This window comes from Salvelinus fontinalis, chromosome 18, assembly GCF_029448725.1.
Source record: "Salvelinus fontinalis isolate EN_2023a chromosome 18, ASM2944872v1, whole genome shotgun sequence".
In the NCBI taxonomy this organism is placed as follows: Eukaryota; Metazoa; Chordata; class Actinopteri; order Salmoniformes; family Salmonidae; genus Salvelinus; species Salvelinus fontinalis.
In genome coordinates, this window is record NC_074682.1 from 59,202,644 (window position 1) to 59,226,451 (window position 23,808).

Below are 23,808 nucleotides of genomic sequence, written 5' to 3' on the forward strand. Positions count from 1 at the left end.
CAGTATGCTTAGGGTCATTGTCCTGCTGGAAGGTGAACCTCCGTCCCAGTCTCAAATCTCTGGAAGACTGAAGCAGGTTCCCCTCAAGAATATCCCTGTATTTAGCGCCATCCATAATTCCTTCAATTCTGACCAGTTTCCCAGTCCCTGCCGATGTAAAACATTCCCACAAGATGATGCTGCCACCACAATGCTTCAATTCTGACCAGTTTCCCAGTCCCTGCCGATGTAAAACATCCCCACAGCATGATGCTGCGACCACCGTGCTTCACTGCGTGTTCTCGGGGTAAAGAGAGGTGTTGGGTTTGCGCCAGACATAGCGTTTTCCTTGATGGCCAAAAAGCTAAATTTTAGTCTCATCTGACCAGAGTACATTCTTCCATATGTTTGGGGAGTCACATGCCTTTTGGCGAACACCAAACATGTTTGCCTATTTTTTTCTTTAAGCAATGGCTTTTTTCTGGACACTCTTCTGTAAAGCCCAGTTCTGTGGAGTGTACGGCATAACGTGGTCCTATGGACAGATACTCCAATCTCCGCTGTGGAGCTTTGCAGCTCCTTCAGGGTTATCTTTTTGGTCTCTTTGTTGCCTCTCTGATTAATGTCCTCCTTGCCTGGTCTGTGAGTTTTGGTGAGCGACCCTCTCTTGGCAGGTTTGTTGTGGTGCCATATTCTTTCCATTTTTTAATAACGGCTTTAATGGTGCTCCGTGGGATGTTCAAAGTTTCAGATATTTTTTTTATAACCCAACCCTGATCTGTACTTCTCCACAACTTTGTCCCTGACCTTTTTGGAGAGCTCCTTGGTCTTCATGGTGCCCCTTGCTTGGTGGTGCCCCTTGCTTGGTGGTGCCCCTTGCTTGGTGGTGCCCCTTGCTTGGTGGTGCCCCTTGCTTGGTGGTGCTTGGTGGTGCCCCTTGCTTGGTGGTGCTTGGTGGTGCTTGGTGGAGAGACATAACAGACATAAAATGATGCCGGAGAAGAAGGCAGACGTGTCCCCAACCGATAGGTTTTTTTCTTCGTTTATTTGTGTTGTTTGTTGTCTTTTTTACTTGTTTTGTACATACTGTTTTCCGCCACCGTCTCTTATGACCGAAAATAACTTCTGGACGTCAGTACTGCGATTACTCACCACGGACTGGCAGAATCCATTTTTCCTTTAACGCGTCTGACGAACCCGACGCGAACAATATACTGCTTTCTCGGGAACAGGCCCAGATGCCCGTGATTTGCGTGAAGAGGAGGCGGAGAAAAAGGGGCCGGAGGGCAGGCCGCGAATTCGTAGGCGATCGAATAAACCCCCACTTCCTTCCATTCTGCTAGCAAACGGGCAATCTTTGGAGAATAAAATAGATGACCTACGCAGAAGATCAAACTACCAACTGGACAAAACTGTAACATCTTGTGCTTCACGGAGTCGTGGCTGAACGACGACACAATCAACATACAGCTGGCTGGTTATACGCTGCACCGGCAGGATAGAACAGCGGCGTCTGGTAAGACAAGAGGCGGCAGACTATGTATTTTTCTAAATAACAGCTGATGCACGATATCTAAGGAAGTCTCAAGCTATTGCTCGCCTGAGGTAGAGTATCTCATGATAAGCTGTAAACCACACTATCTACCTAGAGAGTCTGAATTTTTCGTAGCTGTTTACATATCACCACAGACAGAGGCTGGCACTAAGACAGCATTGAATGAGCTGTATTCCGCCATAAGCAAACAGGAAAACGCTCACCCAGCGCCGGCGCTCCCAGTAGCCGGGGAGTTTAATGCAGGGAAACTTAAATCAGTTTTACCTCATTTCTATCAGCATGTTAAATGTGCAACCAGAGGAAAACAAACTCTGGACCACCTTTACTCCACACACAGAGACACAAACCTACAAACCTCTTCCTAACCCTCCATTTGGCAAATCTGACCATAATTCTATCCTCCTGATTCCTGGTTACAAGCAAAAATTAAAGCAGGAAGCATCAGTGACTTTGTCAATAAGAAAGTGGTCAGATGAAGCAGATGCTACAGGACTGTTTTGCTAGCACAGACTGGAATATGTTCCGGGGCTCCTCCTATGGCATTGAGGAGTACACCACATCAGTCACTGGCTTCATCAATAATTGCATCGATGACGTCGTCCCCACAGTGACCGTACGTACATACCCCAACCAGAAGCCATGGATTACAGGCAGCATCCGCACTGAGCTAAAGGCTAGAGCTGCCGCTTTCAAGGAGCCCCACCCTCATATATATATATATATCAACGAATTGGCGAGGGCACTAGAACAGTCTGCAGCGCCCAGCCTCACCCTACTAGAATGGTATTTGGCCATAAACAGAGAGTACACAGTGGCAGAATACCTGACCACAGTGACTGACCCAAATTTAAGGAAAACTTTGACTATGTACAGACTCAGTGAGCATAGCCTTGCTATTGGCAGACCTTGCAATAGGCAGACCTGGCTCTCAAGAGAAGACAGGCTATGTGCACACTGCCCACAAAATGAGGTGGAAACTGAGCTGCACTTCCTAACCTCCTGCCAAATGTGTGACCATATTAGAAACACATATTTCCCTCAGATTCACAAAGAATTAGAAAACTCCCATATCTACTGGGTGGAATACCACAGTGTGCCATCACTGCAACAAGATGTGTGACCTTTTGTCACAAGAAAATAGCAACCAGTGAAGAACAAACACCATTGTAAATACAACCCATTATTATGTTTATATATTTTCTCTTTTGTACTTTAACTATTTGCACATTGTTACAACACTGAATATAGAAATAATATGACATTTTAAATGTCTTTATTCTTTTGGAACCTCTGTGAGTGTAATGTTTACTGTTCACTTTTATTGTTTATTTCACTTTTGTTTATTATCTACATCACTTGCTTTGGTATTGTTAACGTAGGTTTCCCAATAAAGCCCTTAAATTGAATTGAGAGATGAGAGACATAACAGAGAGAGAGAGAGAGAGAGAGAGATGAGAGATGAGAGAGACAGAGGCATAACAGAGAGAGAGCCCACATGGTAACCCACTCCCACAGACGTGTCCTCTCCACTCCCGGCCAGAGAACACACAACAACACAAGGAGAGAGACTGAGGAGGAAGGTCCTTCCACCCTCTCACTATGACTCAGTGGCAGTGGGTAGACAGCTTCCTTGATATTTATAAAGGTCTACTTTACAGGGATCGTTCAGACATACAGCTATAAAAGGGGAGACTCACCCAACATAAATAAAACACATTTCTTTCCAGGTCTGAAGTAGAATAAAGTGAAAGGAAAATCTAGAGTGTGTGCCTGTGGCCTACCTGGTGTCCATGAAGTGTGTAGTCTACCTGGTGTCCATGAAGTGTTTGTGTGTGTGTGTGTGTGTGTGTGTGTGTGTGTGTGTGTGTGTGTGTGTGTGTGTGTGTGTGTGTGTGTGTGTGTGTGTGTGTGTGTGTGTGTGTGTGTGTGTGTGTTTCCGTGTGTGTAAGTGTGTGTGTGTACCTGGTGTCCGTGCAGTGTGTAGAGCAGCCGTCCCTCCAGCAGGTCCAGTATCTTCATAGTGGAGTCATTAGAGGCTGTTATCAGGTAGTTACCAGATGGATGGAAGGATAGACCGTTCACCACTCCGCTGTGAACTGAAAACACACATTCAACCGAATACCGCATTAATACACCGGAACACCGCATTATTACACTGGAATACACATTCAACTGAATACCGCATTATTACACCGGAATACCGCATTATTACACCGGAACACCGCATTATTACACTGGAATACACATTCAACTGAATACCGCATTATTACACCGGAATACCGCATTATTACACCGGAATACCGCATTATTACACCGGAATACCGCATTATTACACTGGAATACACATTCAACTGAATACCGCATTATTACACCGGAATACCGCATTATTACACCGGAATACACATTCAACTGAATACCGCATTATTACACCGGAATACCGCATTATTACACCGGAATACCGCATTATTACACCGGAATACCGCATTATTACACCGGAATACCGCATTATTACACCGGAATACCGCATTATTACACCAGAATACACATTCAATTGAATACAGCATTATTACACTGGAATACAGCATTATTACACTGGAATACCGCATTATTACACCAGAATACACATTCAACCGAATACCGCATTATTACACTGGAATACCGCATTATTACACTGGAATACACATTCAACTGAATACCGCATTATTACACCAGAATACACATTCAACCGAATACCGCATTATTACACTGGAATACCGCATTATTACACTGGAATACACATTCAACTGAATACCGCATTATTACACCGGAATACCGCATTATTACACCGGAATACACATTCAACTGAATACCGCATTATTACACCGGAATACACATTCAACTGAATACCGCATTATTACACTGGAATACACATTCAACTGAATACCGCATTATTACACCGGAATACACATTCAACCGGATACACAAAGAGACTGTGTTCACCACTCCACTTGAACAAAAACAGTGTCATTTACATTTACATTTAAGTCATTTAGCAGACGCTCTTATCCAGAGCGACTTACAAATTGGTGCATTCACCTTATGACATCCAGTGGAACAGCCACTTTACAATAGTGCATCTAGATCTTTTAAGGGGGGGGGGGGGGGGGGGTCAGAAGGATTACTTTATCCTATCCTAGGTATTCCTTGAAGAGGTGGGGTTTCAGGTGTCTCCGGAAGGTGGTGATTGACTCCGCTGTCCTGGCGTCGTGAGGGAGTTTGTTCCCTCCCTGTCATAGTTTTATTTCTCTATACATTCTAACCTATTTATTTAATAAGACATCTCAATTCCAGCTGCAGTTTTAGACACCTTGCTAACATGTATACAGATGTCGGATGTTAAAACCTGATCACTCTTTCGGTCGTGGAGAATTTTCCTGCTGAACCAGGAAATTCAAATGAGCCCCTAAAGGCCCCCTCTAAAGAAGGCCCCCTCTAAAGAAGGCCCCCTCTAAAGAAGGGCCCCTCTAAAGAAGGGCCCCTCTAAAGAAGGGCCCCTCTAAAGAAGGGCCCCTCTAAAGAAGGGCCCCTCTAAAGAAGAACCCCTCTAAAGAAGAACCCCTCTAAAGAAGACCCCCCCTAAAGAAGACCCCCTGAAGGGCCCTAAAGAAGGCCCCCTGAAGGGCCCTAAAGAAGGCCCCCTGAAGGGCCCTAAAGAAGGCCCCCTCTAAAGAAGGCCCCCTCTAAAGAAGGCCCCCTCTAAAGAAGAACCCCTCTAAAGAAGAACCCCTCTAAAGAAGAACCCCTCTAAAGAACCCCTCTAAAGAACCCCTCTAAAGAAGAACCCCTCTAAAGAAGCCCCCCCCTAAAGAAAAGCCCCCCCCTAAAGAAGACCCCCTGAAAGGCCCTAAAGAAGACCCCCTGAAGGGCCCTAAAGAAGGCCCCCTCTAAAGAAGGCCCCCTCTCTAAAGAAGGCCCCCTCTCTAAAGAAGGCCCCCTCTCTAAAGAAGGCCCCCTCTCTAAAGAAGGCCCCCTCTCTAAAGAAGGCCCCCTCTCTAAAGAAGGCCCCCTCTCTAAAGAAGGCCCCCTCTCTAAAGAAGGCCCCTAAAGAAGGCCCCTAAAGAAGGCCCCCTCTAAAGAAGGCCCCCTCTAAAGAAGGCCCCCTCTAAAGAAGGCCCCCTCTAAAGAAGGCCCCCTCTAAAGAAGGCCCCCTCTAAAGAAGGCCCCCTAAAGAAGACCCTAAAGAAGGCCCCCTAAAGAAGGCCCCCTCTAAAGAAGGCCCCCTCTAAAGAAGGCCCCCTCTAAAGAAGGCCCCCTCTAAAGAAGGCCCCCTCTAAAGAAGGCCCCCTCTAAAGAAGGCCCCCTCTAAAGAAGGCCCCCTCTAAAGAAGGCCCCCTCTAAAGAAGGCCCCCTCTAAAGAAGGCCCCCTAAAAAAGACCCTAAAGAAGACCCCCCCTAAAGAAGGCCCCCTAAAGAAGGGCAGTTGTTTTTCCTCTTCAAATCTTTGGGATGAGGTCTAACTATCAAAATAACAGTCTAACTCAAACCCAAGGCCCTATTACTTCAACATTCAAATATACAAAAATGTATCTGAAATGCAGCCATAGATAAAGCTAATAACACAAGATTGATATTGGTCTCACTAGGCTACGATATACAGGTGTCAAGATTAAGGCTCACCCTCCAGGGTAGTTCACTACAGATTAAGCCTTACCCTCCATGTTCCAGAGTAGTTCACTACAGATTAAGCCTTACCCTCCATGCTCCAGGGTAGTTCACTACAGATTAAGCCTTACCCTCCATGTTCCAGGGTAGTTCACTACAGATTAAGCCTTACCCTCCATGCTCCAGGGTAGTTCACTACAGATTAAGCCTTACCCTCCATGTTCCAGGGTAGTTCACTACAGATTAAGATGTACCCTCCATGCTCCAGGGTAATTCACTACAGATTAAGCCTTACCCTCCATGTTCCAGAGTAGTTCACTACAGATTAAGCCTTACCCTCCATGTCCCAGGGTAATTCACTACAGATTAAGCCTTACCCTCCATGTTCCAGGGTAGTTCACTAAAGATTAAGCCTTACCCTCCATGTTCCAGGGTAATTCACTACAGATTAAGCCTTACCCTCCATGTCCCAGGGTAGTTCACTACAGATTAAGCTTTACCCTCCATGTTCCAGGGTAGACTAAGACAACTCTATGCTCTGACTAGACCCGGGAGTGGAGACAAAAGCCTTAAATGGGAAGAGTCTTCTCCCCTTGCGTAGTCTATAATTGCTGTGAATAATAATGGAGGTCCCCCAGTGTTCCATTTTACATAACAGTAGTTCATTTAGGAAATTAAAAGTATTATCAAAGTGATTATGGAAAATCCATTTTTAGAAAAAGTTGTATAAAGAAAGTAGTGCACTTTTCAACAGGTTTTGGAGGTCTTCCCTGACTCTAACCCTGCCAAGCTGTGGTCCATATTACTCTGGTTTTGGAGGTCCTTCCCTGACTCTAGCCCTGCCAAGCTGTGGTCCATATTCCTCTGGTTTTGGAGGTCCTTCCCTGACTCTAACCCTGCCAAGCTGTGGTCCATATTATTACTCTGGTTTTGGAGGTCCTTCCCTGACTCTAACCCTGCCAAGCTGTGGTCCATATTCCTCTGGTTTTGGAGGTCCTTCCCTGACTCTAACCCTAACAAGCTGTGGTCTATATTCCTTCCCTGACTCAAACCCTGCCAAGCTGTGGTACATATTCCTCTGGTTTTGGAGGTCCATCCCTGACTCTAACCCTGCCAAACTGTGGTCCATATTCCTCTGGTTTTGGAGGTCCTTCCCTGACTCAAACCCTGCCAAACTGTGGTCTATATTCCTCTGGTTTTGGAGGTCTTCCCTGACTCTAACCCTGCCAAGCTGTGGTACATATTCCTCTGGTTTTGGAGGTCCATCCCTGACTCAAACCCTGCCAAGCTGTGGTCTATATTCCTCTGGTTTTGGAGGTCCTTCCCTGACTCTAACCCTGCCAAGCTGTGGACCATATTCCTCTGGTTTTGGAGGTCTTCCCTGACTCTAACCCTGCCAAGCTGTGGACCATATTACTCTGGTTTTGGAGGTCCTTCCCTGACTCTAACCCTGCCAAGCTGTGGTCCATATTCCTCTGGTTTTGGAGGTCCTTCCCTGACTCTAACCCTGCCAAGCTGTGGTCTATATTCCTCTGGTTTTGGAGGTCTTCCCTGACTCTAACCCTGCCAAGCTGTGGTCTATATTCCTCTGGTTTTGGAGGTCCTTCCCTGACTCTAACCCTGCCAAGCTGTGGTCCATATTATTACTCTGGTTTTGGAGGTCCTTCCCTGACTCTAACCCTGCCAAGCTGTGGTCCATATTCCTCTGGTTTTGGAGGTCCTTCCCTGACTCTAACCCTGCCAAGCTGTGGTCTATATTCCTTCCCTGACTCAAACCCTGCCAAGCTGTGGTACATATTCCTCTGGTTTTGGAGGTCCATCCCTGACTCTAACCCTGCCAAACTGTGGTCCATATTCCTCTGGTTTTGGAGGTCCTTCCCTGACTCAAACCCTGCCAAACTGTGGTCTATATTCCTCTGGTTTTGGAGGTCTTCCCTGACTCTAACCCTGCCAAGCTGTGGTCCATATTCCTCTGGTTTTGGAGGTCTTCCCTGACTCTAACCCTGCCAAACTGTGGTCCATATTCCTCTGGTTTTGGAGGTCCTTCCCTGACTCTAACCCTGCCAAGCTGTGGTCCATATTACTCTGGTTTTGGAGGTCCTTCCCTGACTCTAACCCTGCCAAGCTGTAGTCCATATTACTCTGGTTTTGGAGGTCCTTCCCTGACTCTAACCCTGCCAAGCTGTGGTCCATATTCCTCTGGTTTTGGAGGTCCTTCCCTGACTCTAATCCTGCCAAGCTGTGATCTATATTCCTCTGGTTTTGGAGGTCCTTCCCTGACTCTAACCCTGCCAAGCTGTGGTCTATATTCCTCTGGTTTTGGAGGTCCTTCCCTGACTCTAACCCTGCCAAGCTGTGGTCTATATTCCTCTGGTTTTGGAGGTCCTTCCCTGACTCTAACCCTGCCAAGCTGTGGTCCATATTATTCCTCTGGTTTTGGAGGTCCTTCCCTGACTCAAACCCTGCCAAGCTGTGGTCTATATTCCTCTGGTTTTGGAGGTCCTTCCCTGACTCTAACCCTGCCAAGCTGTGGACCATATTCCTCTGGTTTTGGAGGTCTTCCCTGACTCTAACCCTGCCAAGCTGTGGACCATATTACTCTGGTTTTGGAGGTCCTTCCCTGACTCTAACCCTGCCAAGCTGTGGTCTATATTCCTCTGGTTTTGGAGGTCCTTCCCTGACTCTAACCCTGCCAGGCTGTGGTCCATATTCCTCTGGTTTTGGAGGTCCTTCCCTGACTCTAACCCTGCCAAGCTGTGGTCTATATTCCTCTGGTTTTGGAGGTCCTTCCCTGACTCAAACCCTGCCAAGCTGTGGTCCATATTATTCCTCTGGTTTTGGAGGTCCTTCCCTGACTCAAACCCTGCCAAAATGTGGTACATATTCCTCTGGTTTTGGAGGTCCATCCCTGACTCTAACCCTGCCAAGCTGTGGTCCATATTATTCCTCTGGTTTTGGAGGTCCTTCCCTGACTCTAACCCTGCCAAACTGTGGTCCATATTCCTCTGGTTTTGGAGGTCCTTCCCTGACTCTAACCCTGCCAAGCTGTGGTCCATATTACTCTGGTTTTGGAGGTCCTTCCCTGACTCTAACCCTGCCAAGCTGTGGTCTATATTCCTCTGGTTTTGGAGGTCCTTCCCTGACTCTAACCCTGCCAAGCTGTGATCTATAGTCCTCTGGTTTTGGAGGTCCTTCCCTGACTCTAACCCTGCCAAGCTGTGGTCCATATTCCTCTCGTTTTGGAGGTCCTTCCCTGACTCTAACCCTGCCAAGCTGTGATCTATATTCCTCTGGTTTTGGAGGTCCTTCCCTGACTCTAACCCTGCCAAGCTGTGGTCCATATTCCTTTGGTTTTGGAGGTCCTTACCGGACTCTAATCCTGCCAAGCTGTGGTCCATATTCCTCTCGTTTTGGAGGTCCTTCCCTGACTCTAACCCTGCCAAGCTGTGATCTATATTCCTCTGGTTTTGGAGGTCCTTCCCTGACTCTAACCCTGCCAAGCTGTGGTCTATATTCCTCTGGTTTTGGAGGTCCTTCCCTGACTCTAACCCTGCCAAACTGTGGTCTATAATATTACTCTGACCCTTACCTTGGTAATGCTGCAGTAATTTGTTGGTCCTGATGTCCCAGACCTTGACAGTGTTGTCTGTGCTAGCTGCAGCAATGCATGTTCCACTGGGGTGAAAGTCAGCGTAGTTCACATGCCTAGAAAACAGGACAGAAATAGACAATCTGTCAACATACAGTTGAAGTCGGAAGTTTACATACATTTAAAAACTCAGTTTTTCACAATTCCTGACATTTAATCCTAGTAAATATTCCCAGTCTTGGGTCAGTTAGGATCACCACTTTATTTTAAGAATGTGAAATGTCAGATTAATAAGAGAGAAAATTATTTATTTCAGCTTTTATTTCTTTCATCATATTCCCAGTGGGTCACACGTTTACATACACTGAATTAGTATTTGGTAGCATTGGTATTAAATTGTTTAACTTGGATCAAACGTTTCAGGTAGCCTTCCACAAGCTTCCCACAATAAGTTGGGTGAATTTTGGCCCATTCCTCCTGACAGAACTGGTGTAACTGAGTCAGGTTTGTAGGCATCCTTGCTTTGCACACGCTTTTTCAGTTCTACCCACACATTTTCTATGGGATTGAGGTCAGGGGTTTGTGATGGCCACTCCAATACCTTGACTTTGTTGTCCTTAAGCCATTTTGCCACAACTTTGGAAGTATGCTTGGGGTCATTGTCCATTTGGAAGACCCATTTGCGACCAAGCTTTAACTTCCTGACTGATGTCTTTAGATGTTGCTTCAATATATCCACATAATTTTCCGACCTCATGATGCCATCTATTTTGTGAAGTGCAACAGTTCCTCCTGCAGCAAAGCACCCCCACAGCATGATGCTGCCACCCCCGTGCTTCACGGCTGGGATGGTGTTCTTCGGCTTGCAAGCCTCCCCCTTTTTCCTCCAAACATGACGATGGTCATTATGGCCCAACAGTTCTATTTTTCTTTCATCAGACCAGAGGACATTTGTGTGTTGGGTCATTGTCCTGTTGAAAAACAAATGATACTCCCACTAAGCGCCAACCAGAAGGGATGGCATTTCGCTGCAGAATGTTGTTATACCCATGCTAGTTAAGTGTGCCTTGAATTCTAAATAAATCACTGACAGTGTCACCAGCAAAGCACCCCCACACCATCACACCTCCTCCTCCATGCTTCACGGTGGGAACTACACATCCGGAGATCATCCGTTCACCAGCTCTGCGTCTCACAAAGACACAGCGGTTGGAACCAAAAATCTCAAGTTTGGAATTATCAGACCAAAGGACAGATTTCCACCGGTCTAATGTCCATTGCTCGTGTTTCTTGTCCCAATCAAGTCTCTTCTTATTATTGGTGTCCTTAAGTAGTGGTTTCTTTGCAGCAATTTGACCATGAAGACCTGATTCACACAGTCTCCTCTGAACAGTTGATGTTGAGATGTGTCTGTTACTTGAAGTCTGTGAAGCATTTATTTCAGCTGCAATCTGAGGTGCAGTTAACTCTAATGAACTCTGGGTCTTCCTTTCCTGTGGCGGTCCTCATGAGAGCCAGTTTCATCATAGCTCTTGATGGTTTTTGTGACTGCACTTGAAGAAACTTTAAAAGTTCTTGACATTTTCGGGATTGACTGACCTTCATGTCTTAAAGTAATGATCGACTGTTGTTTATTTTTTCTTATTTGAGCTGTTCTTGTCATAATATGGACTTTTACCAAATCGGGGTATCTTCTGTATACCACCCCTCCTTGTCACAACACAACTGATTGGCTCAAACTCATTAAGGAAAGAAATTCCACTAATTAACTTTTAAGAAGGCACACCTGTTAATTGAAATGCATTCCAGGTGACTACCTCATGAAGCTGGTTGAGAGAATGCCAAGAGTGTGCAAAGCTGTCATCAAGGCAAAGGGTGGCTACTTTGAAGAATCTCAAGTATAAAATATATTGATTTGTTTAAAACTTTTTTGATTACTACATCATTCCATATGTGTTATTTCATAGTTTTGATGTCTTCCCTATTATTCTAGAATGTAGAAAATAGTAAAAATAAAGAAAAACCCTGGAATGAGTAGGTGTCAAAACGTTTGAGTGTGTGTGTGTGTGTGTGTGTGTGTGTGTGTGTGTGTGTGTGTGTGTGTGTGTGTGTGTGTGTGTGTGATATTCGGAAGTATTCATTTCCCCATTTTGTTACGTTACAGCCTTATTCTAAAATGGATTAAATGAACAATGAATCTACATACAATACCCCAAAATGACATAATGGTTTGTAGAAATGTTTGCAAAGTTATAACATAAAAAACAGAAATACCTTATTCACATAATTATTCAGACCCTTTTGCTATGAGATTCAAAATGGAGCTCAGGTGCATCCTGTTTCCATTGATCATCCTTCATGTTTCTACAACTTGATTGGAGTCCACCTGTGGTAAGTTCAATTGATTGGACATGATTTGGAAAGGCACACACCTGTCTATATAAGGTCCCACAGTTGACAGTGCATGTCAGAGCAAAAACCAAGCCATGGGGTCAAAGGAATTGTCCATGGGGCTCCGAGACAGGATTGTGTCGAGGCACAGATCTGGGGAAGGGTACCAACAAATGTCTGCAGCATTGAAGGTCCCCAAGAACACAGCGGCCTCCATCATTCTTAAATGGAAGAAGTTTGGAACCACCAAGACTCTTCCTAGAGCTGACTGCCCGGCCAAACTGAGCAATTAGGGCAGAAGGGCCTTGGTCAGGGAGGTGACCAAGAACCCCATGGTCACTCTGACAGAGCTCCAGAGTTCCTCTGTGGAGATGGGAGAACCTTCCAAAAGGACAACCATCTCTGCAGCACTCCACCAATCAGGCCTTTATGGTAGAGTGGCCAGACGGAAGCCACTCCTCAGTAAAAGGCACATGACAGCCCGCTTGGAGTTTGCCAAAAGACACCTAAAGGACTCTCAGACCATGAGAAACTAAATTCTCTGGTCTGACGAAACCAAGATTGAACTCTTTGGCCTGAATGCCAAGCGTCACATCTTGAAGAAACCTGGCAATATCCCTACGGTGAAGCATGGTGGTGGCAGCATCAAGCTGTGGGGATGTTTTTCAGTGGCAGGGGCTGGGAGACTAGTCAGGATCGAGGGAAAGATGAACGGAGCAAAGTACAGAGAGATCCTTGATGAAAACCTGCTCCAGAGTGCTCAGACCTCAGACTGGGGCGAAGGTTCACCTTCCAACAGGACAACGACCCTAAGCCCACTGCCAAGACAACGCAGGAGTGGCTTCGGGACAAGTCTCTGAATGTCCTTGAGTGGCCCAGCCAGAGCCCGGACCTTAACCCGATCTAACATCTCTGGAGAGACCTGAAAATAACTGTGCAGCGACGCTCCCCATCCAACCTGACAGAGCTTGAGAGGATCTGCAGAGAAGAATGGGAGAAATTCCCCAAATACATATTTTTCTTTTGTCATTATGGGGTATTGTGATGTCATTATGGGGTATTGTGATGTCATTATGGGGTATTGTGATGTCATTATGGGGTATTGTGTGTAGATTGATGAAGGGGAAAAAATCTATTTAATCCATTTTAGAATAAGGTTGTAACGTAACAAAATGTGAAAAAAGTCAAGGGCTCTGAATACTTTCCGAATGCACTGTATACAGAATAAGCCTTACCCTCCATGTGCCAGGGTAGTTCACTACAGATTAATCCTTACCCTCCATGTTCATAGAATGAGTGGATACACTCCTGACTGTTCTTGTCCCAAATCTTAATGCTCTTGTCGTCACTGGCCGATACTATCAACCTGCCGTCTGGTGAAAACCTGAAGACAGAAAGGACCAACAATGTCGGGGCGCATGGCATACGTACTGAACATAAATACACTATTTGAAATACTATACTTCACTTATAACTTGTAAAAACTTGTATAATGCTTTAAAAATGTACATAAAGCCTGTTTTAATATTTGTGTTATGAGAGAAACAGTAACAGATAGCCTGATCTCAGATCTGTTGGTGCCGTCTTGCTAAATCCTATGTTTATTGTCATAGAGAGCACAAACAGATCTGAGACCAGACTAAGAAACAGGTTGTTGGTTTCATACAGCCATCATAATCATAACATTGTTGTGAGGGTAAAAACAGGTTATTGGATTTATACTTGGCACAGCGGACCCAGTTCATGTGTTGGTTGAGAGAGAAAAGGAACTTCTGTCTGTGAACGGTCCAGACTTTGAGAGTCTTGTCGTCGGACGAGGTGACCAAGGTCTGTCCGTCACCGGAGAAACTGACACTGCGGACCGTTCCGGTGTGGGCTCGGAACACGGTGGACTCGCCCTTCCTGAAAGGAAGAAACAGAGGAATTATGATCCCCCCCCTCTCAGGACCAATTTCCTGACCAACTGAATTTTTCTTATTCTACTCATGGCCTTCGTGGCATTACAAAATTAAATCAAAATGTAATTGTATTTGTCACGTAAACGACAGGAGCCTCGTCTATCAATAATAGTTAGGCACAAAATCTGTGCGTAAACCATTGCGTGGGATCATTTCCACTCAAAGTATGAGATTTATCATTATGAACGTTTGTTTGATTGCGCGTAAATTTTACACACAGCCATAACCATGCGTATGCACAGTGGCAAGTGTTGGACTAAGGGAACTACTTGTCAAGCGTCAGAGAAAACAGGGAAAATATTTGTTGAAAATGTGTACAATTGTGAGTAATATTTCTAATCATTTTTTTTTTTATTACATTTTTATTTCCATTGTGAATTCATGCAACATATCTTGACATGCTATATTTGATTAAAAAAAAAAATACAATAATAACCCATAAAGTACAGTCATTTGTTAAATTAGAGGCACGTGTGAAAGGTAAACCATTGTGTAAATCTTATTTTTAAAAAGACGGAGATAATGGGAGATCCAATGAGAGATGTCTGATCTGCCCTGTCGGAAGATCCGGCACAAGCTGTACTGCGCAGGCAGCGTGTTTTATTAGAGACTGGTGGGAACTTTTTCTGCAGAAAAATTGGTTTTAGGAAACTATGTCTGACGAGCCAATCTTATAGGATTTTTATGGAAGGATTTAAGGTCTACTTTTTAAAAAAGGCAAACATGCCATTCCGGTGGACATCCAAGTGCTGCCCAACCTTTGTTCTTCAGCATCGGGCACTTTCTCACAGCCCTCGATGAGCCAATGTTTTGGATGCAATGAAATCAGCAAAAATAGACCAGTAACGCACAGTTTCCAAAAGAAAACAAAGATGATGTACTGTCCAGAAGAGAGAGAGAGATGTGTTAGGTCTGTTTTAGGGGTTGGTACACATGGCACAACAGGTTGAAGTTGTGAGGAGGTTTCTTTGCCATGATGCCATCAATGGGTTTCCCCACTTACAAAACAGAGCGATAGACAGCGACCACATGGCCATAAAAGCACCATCCCATAATAGGATTTCAACTGACGTTATAACAGAATGCGTTGCCGCTCTTTATGATATGTGACAGGCAGAAGACGCTGCTGAATGTCTTGGCCAGGTGGAACGCGCGACTCGTTCATTCTGCAGAACAGCAATGTTGGCCTATAAGCCTACAGGAAGGAGCTGCTGAGGACGGATGGCTTTATTGGTGAATGTTGACAACTCGTTTGAAGTATATTTGCCATCGATAAAGCAACTTGAATTGTCCTAATGGTTCTCTCTTTGTAGCTATGTTTTATATTTTAACTGGTCAAACCACAACTGAGCGAGTCAAATCAAACCTTTTGGTTGTACTCAATCTCTGACACTAGTACTTCTATTTCAGTCTCGGAAAAGTTTGTTATTCTTTGTATTTTTTTGGTTGCGCCGTTGTTATTTCATGGTACGGCGTTTTATATTTCCCCCCCCTACGGGATTTAAAGGGGCGATTATGACCATATATGGTTAATTAAAGGGGCGTTTCGAAATTCTAAAAACAGCCAAGGTCATGCACGAGCACTGAGGCGAAGAACAATTGGTACGCATCAATGGTTATATCCTACAGGTGTGAAGCTAGTAGGTTACCAGGTGCAATTGGTACGCATCAATGGTTATATCCTACAGGTGTGAAGCTAGTAGGTTACCAGGTGCAATTGGTACGCATCAATGGTTATATCCTACAGGTGTGAAGCTAGTAGGTTACCAGGTGCAATTGGTACGCATCAATGGTTATATCCTACAGGTGTGAAGCTAGTAGGTTACCAGGTGCAATTGGTACGCATCAATGGTTATATCCTACAGGTGTGAAGCTAGTAGGATTGTTTGATAAAAATTTTTTAAAAAAGCCCTAATAGTTTCTATGCAATACTGATAAATGAGGCCCCAGATGTAGATTAACAGTGAAACGGTTACTTACTTTCCAACAAAATAATAGAAATAACGAGGAATGAATACACAAAGAGTAACGATAACCTGGCTAATATACACAGGGTAGCAGTACTGAGTCCATGATAACATGGCTAATATACACAGAGTAGCAGTACTGAGTTCATGATAACATGGCTAATATACACAGAGTAGCAGTACTGAGTCCATGACAACATGGCTAATATACACAGGGTAGCAGTACTGAGTCGATGATAACATGGCTGATATACACAGGGTAGCAGTACTGAGTCCATGATAACATGGCTGATATACACAGGGTAGCAGTACTGAGTCCATGATAACATGGCTATACACAGGGTAGCAGTACTGAGTAATGATAACATGGCTAATATACACAGGGTAGCAGTACTGAGTCCATGATAACATGGCTAATATACACAGGGTAGCAGTACTGAGTCCATGATAACATGGCTAATATACACAGGGTAGCAGTACTGAGTCCATGATAACATGGCTATACACAGGGTAGCAGTACTGAGTCCATGATAACATGGCTATACACAGGGTAGCAGTACTGAGTCGATGATAACATGGCTGATATACACAGGGTAGCAGTACTGAGTCCATGATAACATGGCTGATATACACAGGGTAGCAGTACTGAGTCCATGATAACATGGCTATACACAGGGTAGCAGTACTGAGTCCATGACAACATGGCTATACACAGGGTAGCAGTACTAAGTCAATGTGCAGGGGTACCAGATAATTGAGGTAGATATGCATATAACTAGGAATAAAGTAACCGAAAGGTTGCTAGATCGAATCCCCGAGCTGACAAGGTAAAAATCTGTCGTTCTGCCCCTGAACAAGGCAGCTAACCCACTGTTCCTGTCGTTGTAAATAGGAATTTGTCCTTCACTGACTTGCCTAGTTAAATAAAATACAATATAAAACAGTAGCAGCAAAGTATGTGATGAGTCAAAAGAGTTAGTGAGTTAATGCAAAAAGGGTTCATGCAGAGAGTCCGGGTAGCTATTTGGTTAACTACAGTTGAAGTCGGAAGTTTCCATACACCTTAGCCAAATACATTTAAACTCAGTTTTTTACAATTCCTGACATTTAATCCCAGTAAAAATTCCCTGTCTTTGGTCAGTTAGGATCACCACTTTATTTTAAGAATGTAAAATGTCAGAATAATAGTAGTGATTTATTTCAGCTTTTATTTCTTTCATCACATTCCCAGTGGGTCAGAAGTTTACATACACTCAATTAGTATTTGGTAGTATTGCCTTTAAATTGTTTAACTTGGGTCAAACGTTTTGGGTAGCCTTCCACAAGCTTCCCACAAAAAGTTGGGTGAATTCTGGCCCATTCCTCCTGACAGAGCTGGTGTAACTGAGTCAGGTTTGTAGGCCTCCTTGCTCACACACGCCTTTTCAGTTCTGCACACACATTTTCTATAGGATTGAGGTCAGGGCTTTGTGATGGCCACTCCAATACCTTGACTTTGTTGTCCTTAAGCCATTTTGCCACAACTTTGGAAGTATGCTTGGGGTCATTGTCCATTTGGAAGACCCATTTGCGACCAAACTTTAACTTCTTGATTCATGTCTTGAGATGTTGCTTCAATATATCCACATAATTTTCCTACCTCATGATGCCATCTATTTTGTGAAGTGCACCTGTCCCTCCTGCAGTAAAGCACCCCACAACATGATGCTGCCACCCCCGTGCTTCACGGTTGGGATGGTGTTCTTCGGCTTGCAAGCCTCCCCCTTTTTCCTCCAAACATAACAATGGTCATTATGACCAAACAGTTCTATTTTTGTTTCATCAGACCAGAGGAAATTTCTCCAAAAAGTACGATCTTTGTCCCCATATGCAGTTGCAAACCGTAGTCTGGCTTTTTTATGGCGGTTTTGGAGCAGTGGCTTCTTCCTTGCTGAGCGGCCTTTCAGGTTACGTCGATATAGGACTAGTTTTACTGTGGATATAGATACTTTGTACCTGTTTCCTCCAGCATCTTCACAGGGTCCTTTGCTGTTGTTCTGGGATTGATTTGCACTTTTTGCACCAAAGTACGAATTATAAGTGAAAAAATCTGTCTGTAAACAATTGTTGGAAAAATGACTTGTGTCATGCACAAAGTAGATGTCCTAACCGAACCTAACCAAAACTATAGTTGGTTAACAAGAAATTTGTGGAGTCATTGAAAAACGAGTTTTAATGACTCCAACCTAAGTGTACATAAACTTCAGACTTCAACTGAATTTAACAGTCTTATGGCTTTGGGGTAGAAGCTGTTCAGGATCCTGTTGGTTTCAGACTTGGTACATCGGAACCGCTTGCGGTAGCAGAGAGAACAGTCTATGACTTGGGTGGCTGGAGTCTGACCCCGCCTAGTATAAAGGTCATGGATGACAGGGAGCTTGGCCCTAGTGATGTGCTGGGCCGTACACACTACCATCTGTAGCGGTTTGTGGTCGAATGCAAAGCAGAGAGAGAGTGTAGTATATGCTATGAGTGTGTTAAATTCACCAAGTCTTAGAGAGTGTAGTATATTCTGAGTGTGTGAATGACATGTTTTACTCCATTCAACCTTTCACTCCATTCATAAATACATCAAAACACATACAATACACACAATTACAACAATAAAAAATAGAAAAACAGACACATTTATCAACATAGAGGTCTCTGATCATGACTCTGAATTGACCGAGTAGGGACCAGCACATCTCATTTCAGAGAGTTCTGTGAGTTGATCCACATAAAGCAGGCAACAAGAACTAGAAGCAGCTCTGTGGAGACCGAAGGGCATTCCAATGTTTTTTGTTTTGTTATCCAAGCCTGAGACTGGGTTTGGTCATTTGCAAGTATAAATTAAATTAATGATGACAGATACATATAGGAAGTTTCTGCATGAGTGCTTTATATAAAAACACAAGAAAAATCTGCTCTCCTTACATAGAGAGGCCCAACCCAGTTTTTGATACAAAGCACAATGGTGAGTTCTATAACCATCACCAGTAATACACCTAAGGGAACAATGGTGAGTTCTAGAACCATCACCAGTAATAAACCTAAGGGAACAATGGTGAGTTCTAGAACCATCACCAGTAATACACCTAAGGGAACAATGGTGAGTTCTAGAACAATCACCAGTAATAAACCTAAGAGAACAATGGTGAGTTCTAGAACAATCACCAGTAATAACCCTAAGGGAACAATGGTGAGTTCTAGAACCATCACCAGTAATAAACCTAAGGGCACAATGGTGAGTTCTAGAACCATCACCAGTAATAAACCTAAGAGAACAATGGAAAACAGCATCTAGCTGTATATAGATAATATCCCATAATCTAAAATAGACATAAGTGTCCTGGACAATATCCTTCCTATTAACTAAAGCCAGACCGGCTTCGTTTCTGTAAAACAAACCAACTTTGAGCTTCAACTTCTTCACCAGTTCAGTGACATGTTTTTTAAATGACAGTGTCATAAAGCCAGATACCAAGATATTTGTAGGAAGGAATTCGCTCAATTTGAAAGCAGTGGTTCAGCAGCAGTCAGACGTTACAGTGGGTTATTCCTGGAATACGTTACTCTCAGATAACACATGCTCCACATACTCCAAAAATGTCATTCACATACAAGTAAACGTAAAACTGCTGGACTGAATGGGAAAATCTGTTCAATCGAAGTGCTATTGAAAAATGGAGCACTTGTTGTCTAGACTGTAGGCTACAAACTTCCTAGCACTTCTTCTCCAAGCCGCCTAGGCCACAAACTTCCTCTCCAAGCCTCCTAGGCTACAAACTTCCTCTCCAAGCCTCCTAGGCCACAAACTTCCTCTCCAAGCCGCCTAGGCCACAAACTTCCTCTCCAAGCCTCCTAGGCTACAAACTTCCTCTCCAAGCCTCCTAGGCTACAAACTTCCTCTCCAAGCCTCCTAGGCCACAAACTTCCTCTCCAAGCCGCCTAGGCCACAAACTTCCTCTCCAAGCCGCCTAAGGCCACAAACTTCCTCTCCAAGCCGCCTAAGGCCACAAACTTCCTCTCCAAGCCGCCTAAGGCCACAAACTTCCTCTCCAAGCCGCCTAAGGCCACAAACTTCCTCTCCAAGCCGCCTAAGGCCACAAACTTCCTCTCCAAGCCGCCTAAGGCCACAAACTTCCTCTCCAAGCCGCCTAAGGCCACAAACTTCCTCTCCAAGCCGCCTAGGCTACAAACTTCCTCTCCAAGCCTCCTAGGCTACAAACTTCCTCTCCAAGCCTACAAACTTCCTCTCCAAGGCTACAAACTTCCTCTCCAAGCCTACAAACTTCCTCTCCAAGCCTACAAACGTCCTCTCCAAGCCTACAAACGTCCTCTCCAAGCCTACAAACGTCCTCTCCAAGCCTACAAACGTCCTCTCCAAGCCTACAAACGTCCTCTCCAAGCCTACAAACTTCCTCTCCTAGGCTACAAACGTCCTCTCCAAGCCTACAAACGTCCTCTCCTAGGCTACAAACGTCCTCTCCAAGCCTCCTAGGCTACAAACGTCCTCTCCAAGCCTCCTAGGCTACAAACGTCCTCTCCAAGCCTCCTAGGCTACAAACGTCCTCTCCAAGCCTCCTAGGCTACAAACGTCCTCTCCAAGCCTCCTAGGCTACAAACGTCCTCTCCAAGCCTCCTAGGCTACAAACGTCCTCTCCAAGCCTCCTAGGCTACAAACGTCCTCTCCAAGCCTCCTAGGCTACAAACGTCCTCTCCAAGCCTCCTAGGCTACAAACTTCCTCTCCAAGCCTCCTAGGCTACAAACGTCCTCTCCAAGCCTCCTAGGCTACAAACTTCCTCTCCAAGCCTCCTAGGCTACAAACTTCCTCTCCAAGCCTACAAACTTCCTCTCCAAGGCTACAAACTTCCTCTCCAAGCCTACAAACTTCCTCTCCAAGCCTACAAACTTCCTCTCCAAGCCTACAAACTTCCTCTCCAAGCCTACAAACTTCCTCTCCAAGCCTCCTAGGCTACAAACTTCCTCTCCAAGCCTACAAACTTCCTCTCCAAGCCTACAAACTTCCTCTCCAAGCCTACAAACTTCCTCTCCAAGCCTACAAACTTCCTCTCCAAGCCTACAAACTTCCTCTCCAAGCCTACAAACTTCCTCTCCTAGGCTACAAACGTCCTCTCCAAGCCTACAAACTTCCTCTCCAAGCCTACAAACTTCCTCTCCTAGGCTACAAACGTCCTCTCCAAGCCTACAAACTTCCTCTCCAAGCCTACAAACGTCCTCTCCTAGGCTACAAACGTCCTCTCCAAGCCTCCTAGGCTACAAACGTCCTCTCCAAGCCTCCTAGGCTACAAACGTCCTCTCCAAGCCTCCTAGGCTACAAACGTCCTCTCCAAGCCTCCTAGGCTACAAACGTCCTCTCCAAGCCTCCTAGGCTACAAACGTCCTCTCCAAGCCTCCTAGGCTACAAACGTCCTCTCCAAGCCTCCTAGGCTACAAACGTCCTCTCCAAGCCTCCTAGGCTACAAACGTCCTCTCCAAGCCTCCTAGGCTACAAACGTCCTCTCCAAGCCTCCTAGGCTACAAACGTCCTCTCCAAGCCTCCTAGGCTACAAACGTCCTCTCCAAGCCTCCTAGGCTACAAACGTCCTCTCCAAGCCTCCTAGGCTACAAACGTCCTCTCCAAGCCTCCTAGGCTACAAACGTCCTCTCCAAGCCTCCTAGGCTACAAACGTCCTCTCCAAGCCTCCTAGGCTACAAACGTCCTCTCCAAGCCTCCTAGGCTACAAACGTCCTCTCCAAGCCTCCTAGGCTACAAACGTCCTCTCCAAGCCTCCTAGGCTACAAACGTCCTCTCCAAGCCTCCTAGGCTACAAACGTCCTCTCCAAGCCTCCTAGGCTACAAACGTCCTCTCCAAGCCTCCTAGGCTACAAACTTCCTCTCCAAGCCTCCTAGGCTACAAACTTCCTCTCCAAGCCTCCTAGGCTACAAACTTCCTCTCCAAGCCTCCTAGGCTACAAACTTCCTATCTCCATTCAGCAAAATCCATTATTCACACTTCACTGTCTAGTCATTCTTTCCACCATAGATTATTCTATTACACATCATGTTATAGAAGGAGAAGGCTGCAGCCCCAGAGCAAAGCGTCTCCATTGTCTCCATTGTCAGATCTTACGCCAGTAAGAGCATAGTTATCAAGCCAAATTTCTACTAAAAAACATCTTCCCATTAAACACATGTGGAGACACAAAACCGTCTAGGTTTCAAGAGGCAGTCCTCCATGGTTGAGTGACTAAGGTTCTCCTCTGTCTGGCTGATTGATTCACACAACCTTGCTTCAGATTGTGAAAGGTCTAATAAACATGCCTTTTGTGAACACTCACACTTTACTACACTAGCACATACTTTGCTGATAGCTGTTTTATTGAGGAAATGTACTCACTATGACTGATACATGTGGTTGCCCCTCCTAGCTACCTTGAGATGAATGTACTGACTGTATGTCGCTCTGGATAAGACATCTGCTAAATGACGCAAATGCAAAAATGTAACATCACTGCCACCCAGTGGCAATATGTGGCATAAATCATTTATAGAAAGTGTATAATAGCCACATCTTCAATTCTATCTTTAAAAAATATATATAAAATAAATATTTAACCAGGAAAGTCAGTTAAGAACAAATTCTTATTTACAATGACGGCCTACCGGGGAACAGTGGCCCCTTGTTCAGGGGCAGAACGACAGATTTGTACCTTGTCAGCTCTGGGATTCGATCCAGCAACCTTTCGGTTACTGGCCCAACGTTCTAACCACTAGGCTACCTGCCACCCAAAACAATGTAGGGGGGGGGTGAGAGACTTACACACTGGGCACCCAGAGGCGGACAGTCTTGTCCCTGGAAGCTGAGGCCACCAGGTGTCCGGAGGGAGAGAACTGGACTGACGTCACAGCGTCTTTATGTCCCACGAACCGATAGGCTCTCATTTGGGGCTTCAAGTTCCAGATCATGAGACAGGAGTCCATGGAGCCGGTCGCTGGAGACAACAAGACACAGACATATTATCAGTTAATTATATTATCAGTTGGCTATAATATATATATATATATAAAATATAGATATATAGATATATATATATATGGAGCCTGTAACTGGAACAACCAAAATCAGAGAGACATATAAAAGAAGTTAGTCGAGTCTGTTCCCACATGTGTGTGTGGAGCCTATAGCTGGGGCAGGAGCTAACATGAAGAGGACACACACAGAGGTTAAGTAGCTAGACTGGTCCCGTGTTGTGTGTGGATTCTATAGCTGGGGCAGGAGCTAACATGAAGAGGACACACACAGAGGTTAACCAGCTAGACTGGTCCCATACTGCATGGTGTGTGTGGAGTCTATAGCTGGGACAGGAGCTAACATGAAGAGGACACACACAGAGGTTAACTGGCCAGCTAGACTGGTCCCGTGATGCATGTTGTGTGAGGAGCGTATAGCGGGGACAGGAGCAAACATGAAGAGGACACACACAGAGGTTAACTGGCCAGCTAGACTGGTCCCGTGTTGTATGAGGAGCCTATAGCTGGGGCAGGAGCAAACATGAAGAGGACACACAGAGGTTAATAATCGATCCCTCCGATGTCAACAACTACAGACCAGTATCCCTTCTTTCTTTTCTATCCAAAACTCTTGAACGTGTCGTCCTTGGACAGCTCTCCTGCTATCTCTCTCAGAATGACCTTCTTGATC

At 45.0% G+C, this 23,808-nt stretch overlaps 1 protein-coding gene across 2 annotated transcripts in view; it reads right to left on the reverse strand.

The window, feature by feature from the left end:
* The window catches only part of poc1a (POC1 centriolar protein A), a 142,576-nt gene that overhangs the window by 110,637 nt on the left and 8,131 nt on the right, over positions 1 to 23,808 (reverse strand). For both annotated transcript variants that reach the window (XM_055869927.1, XM_055869926.1), the window contains exons 3-7: positions 22,927 to 23,098; positions 13,878 to 14,057; positions 13,432 to 13,539; positions 9,765 to 9,880; positions 3,497 to 3,630 (exon numbers count right to left, since the gene is read on the reverse strand). In XM_055869927.1, the coding sequence (XP_055725902.1) occupies positions 3,497 to 3,630; positions 9,765 to 9,880; positions 13,432 to 13,539; positions 13,878 to 14,057; positions 22,927 to 23,098 (710 nt within the window). The remainder of the gene's footprint in view (positions 1 to 3,496; positions 3,631 to 9,764; positions 9,881 to 13,431; positions 13,540 to 13,877; positions 14,058 to 22,926; positions 23,099 to 23,808) is intronic.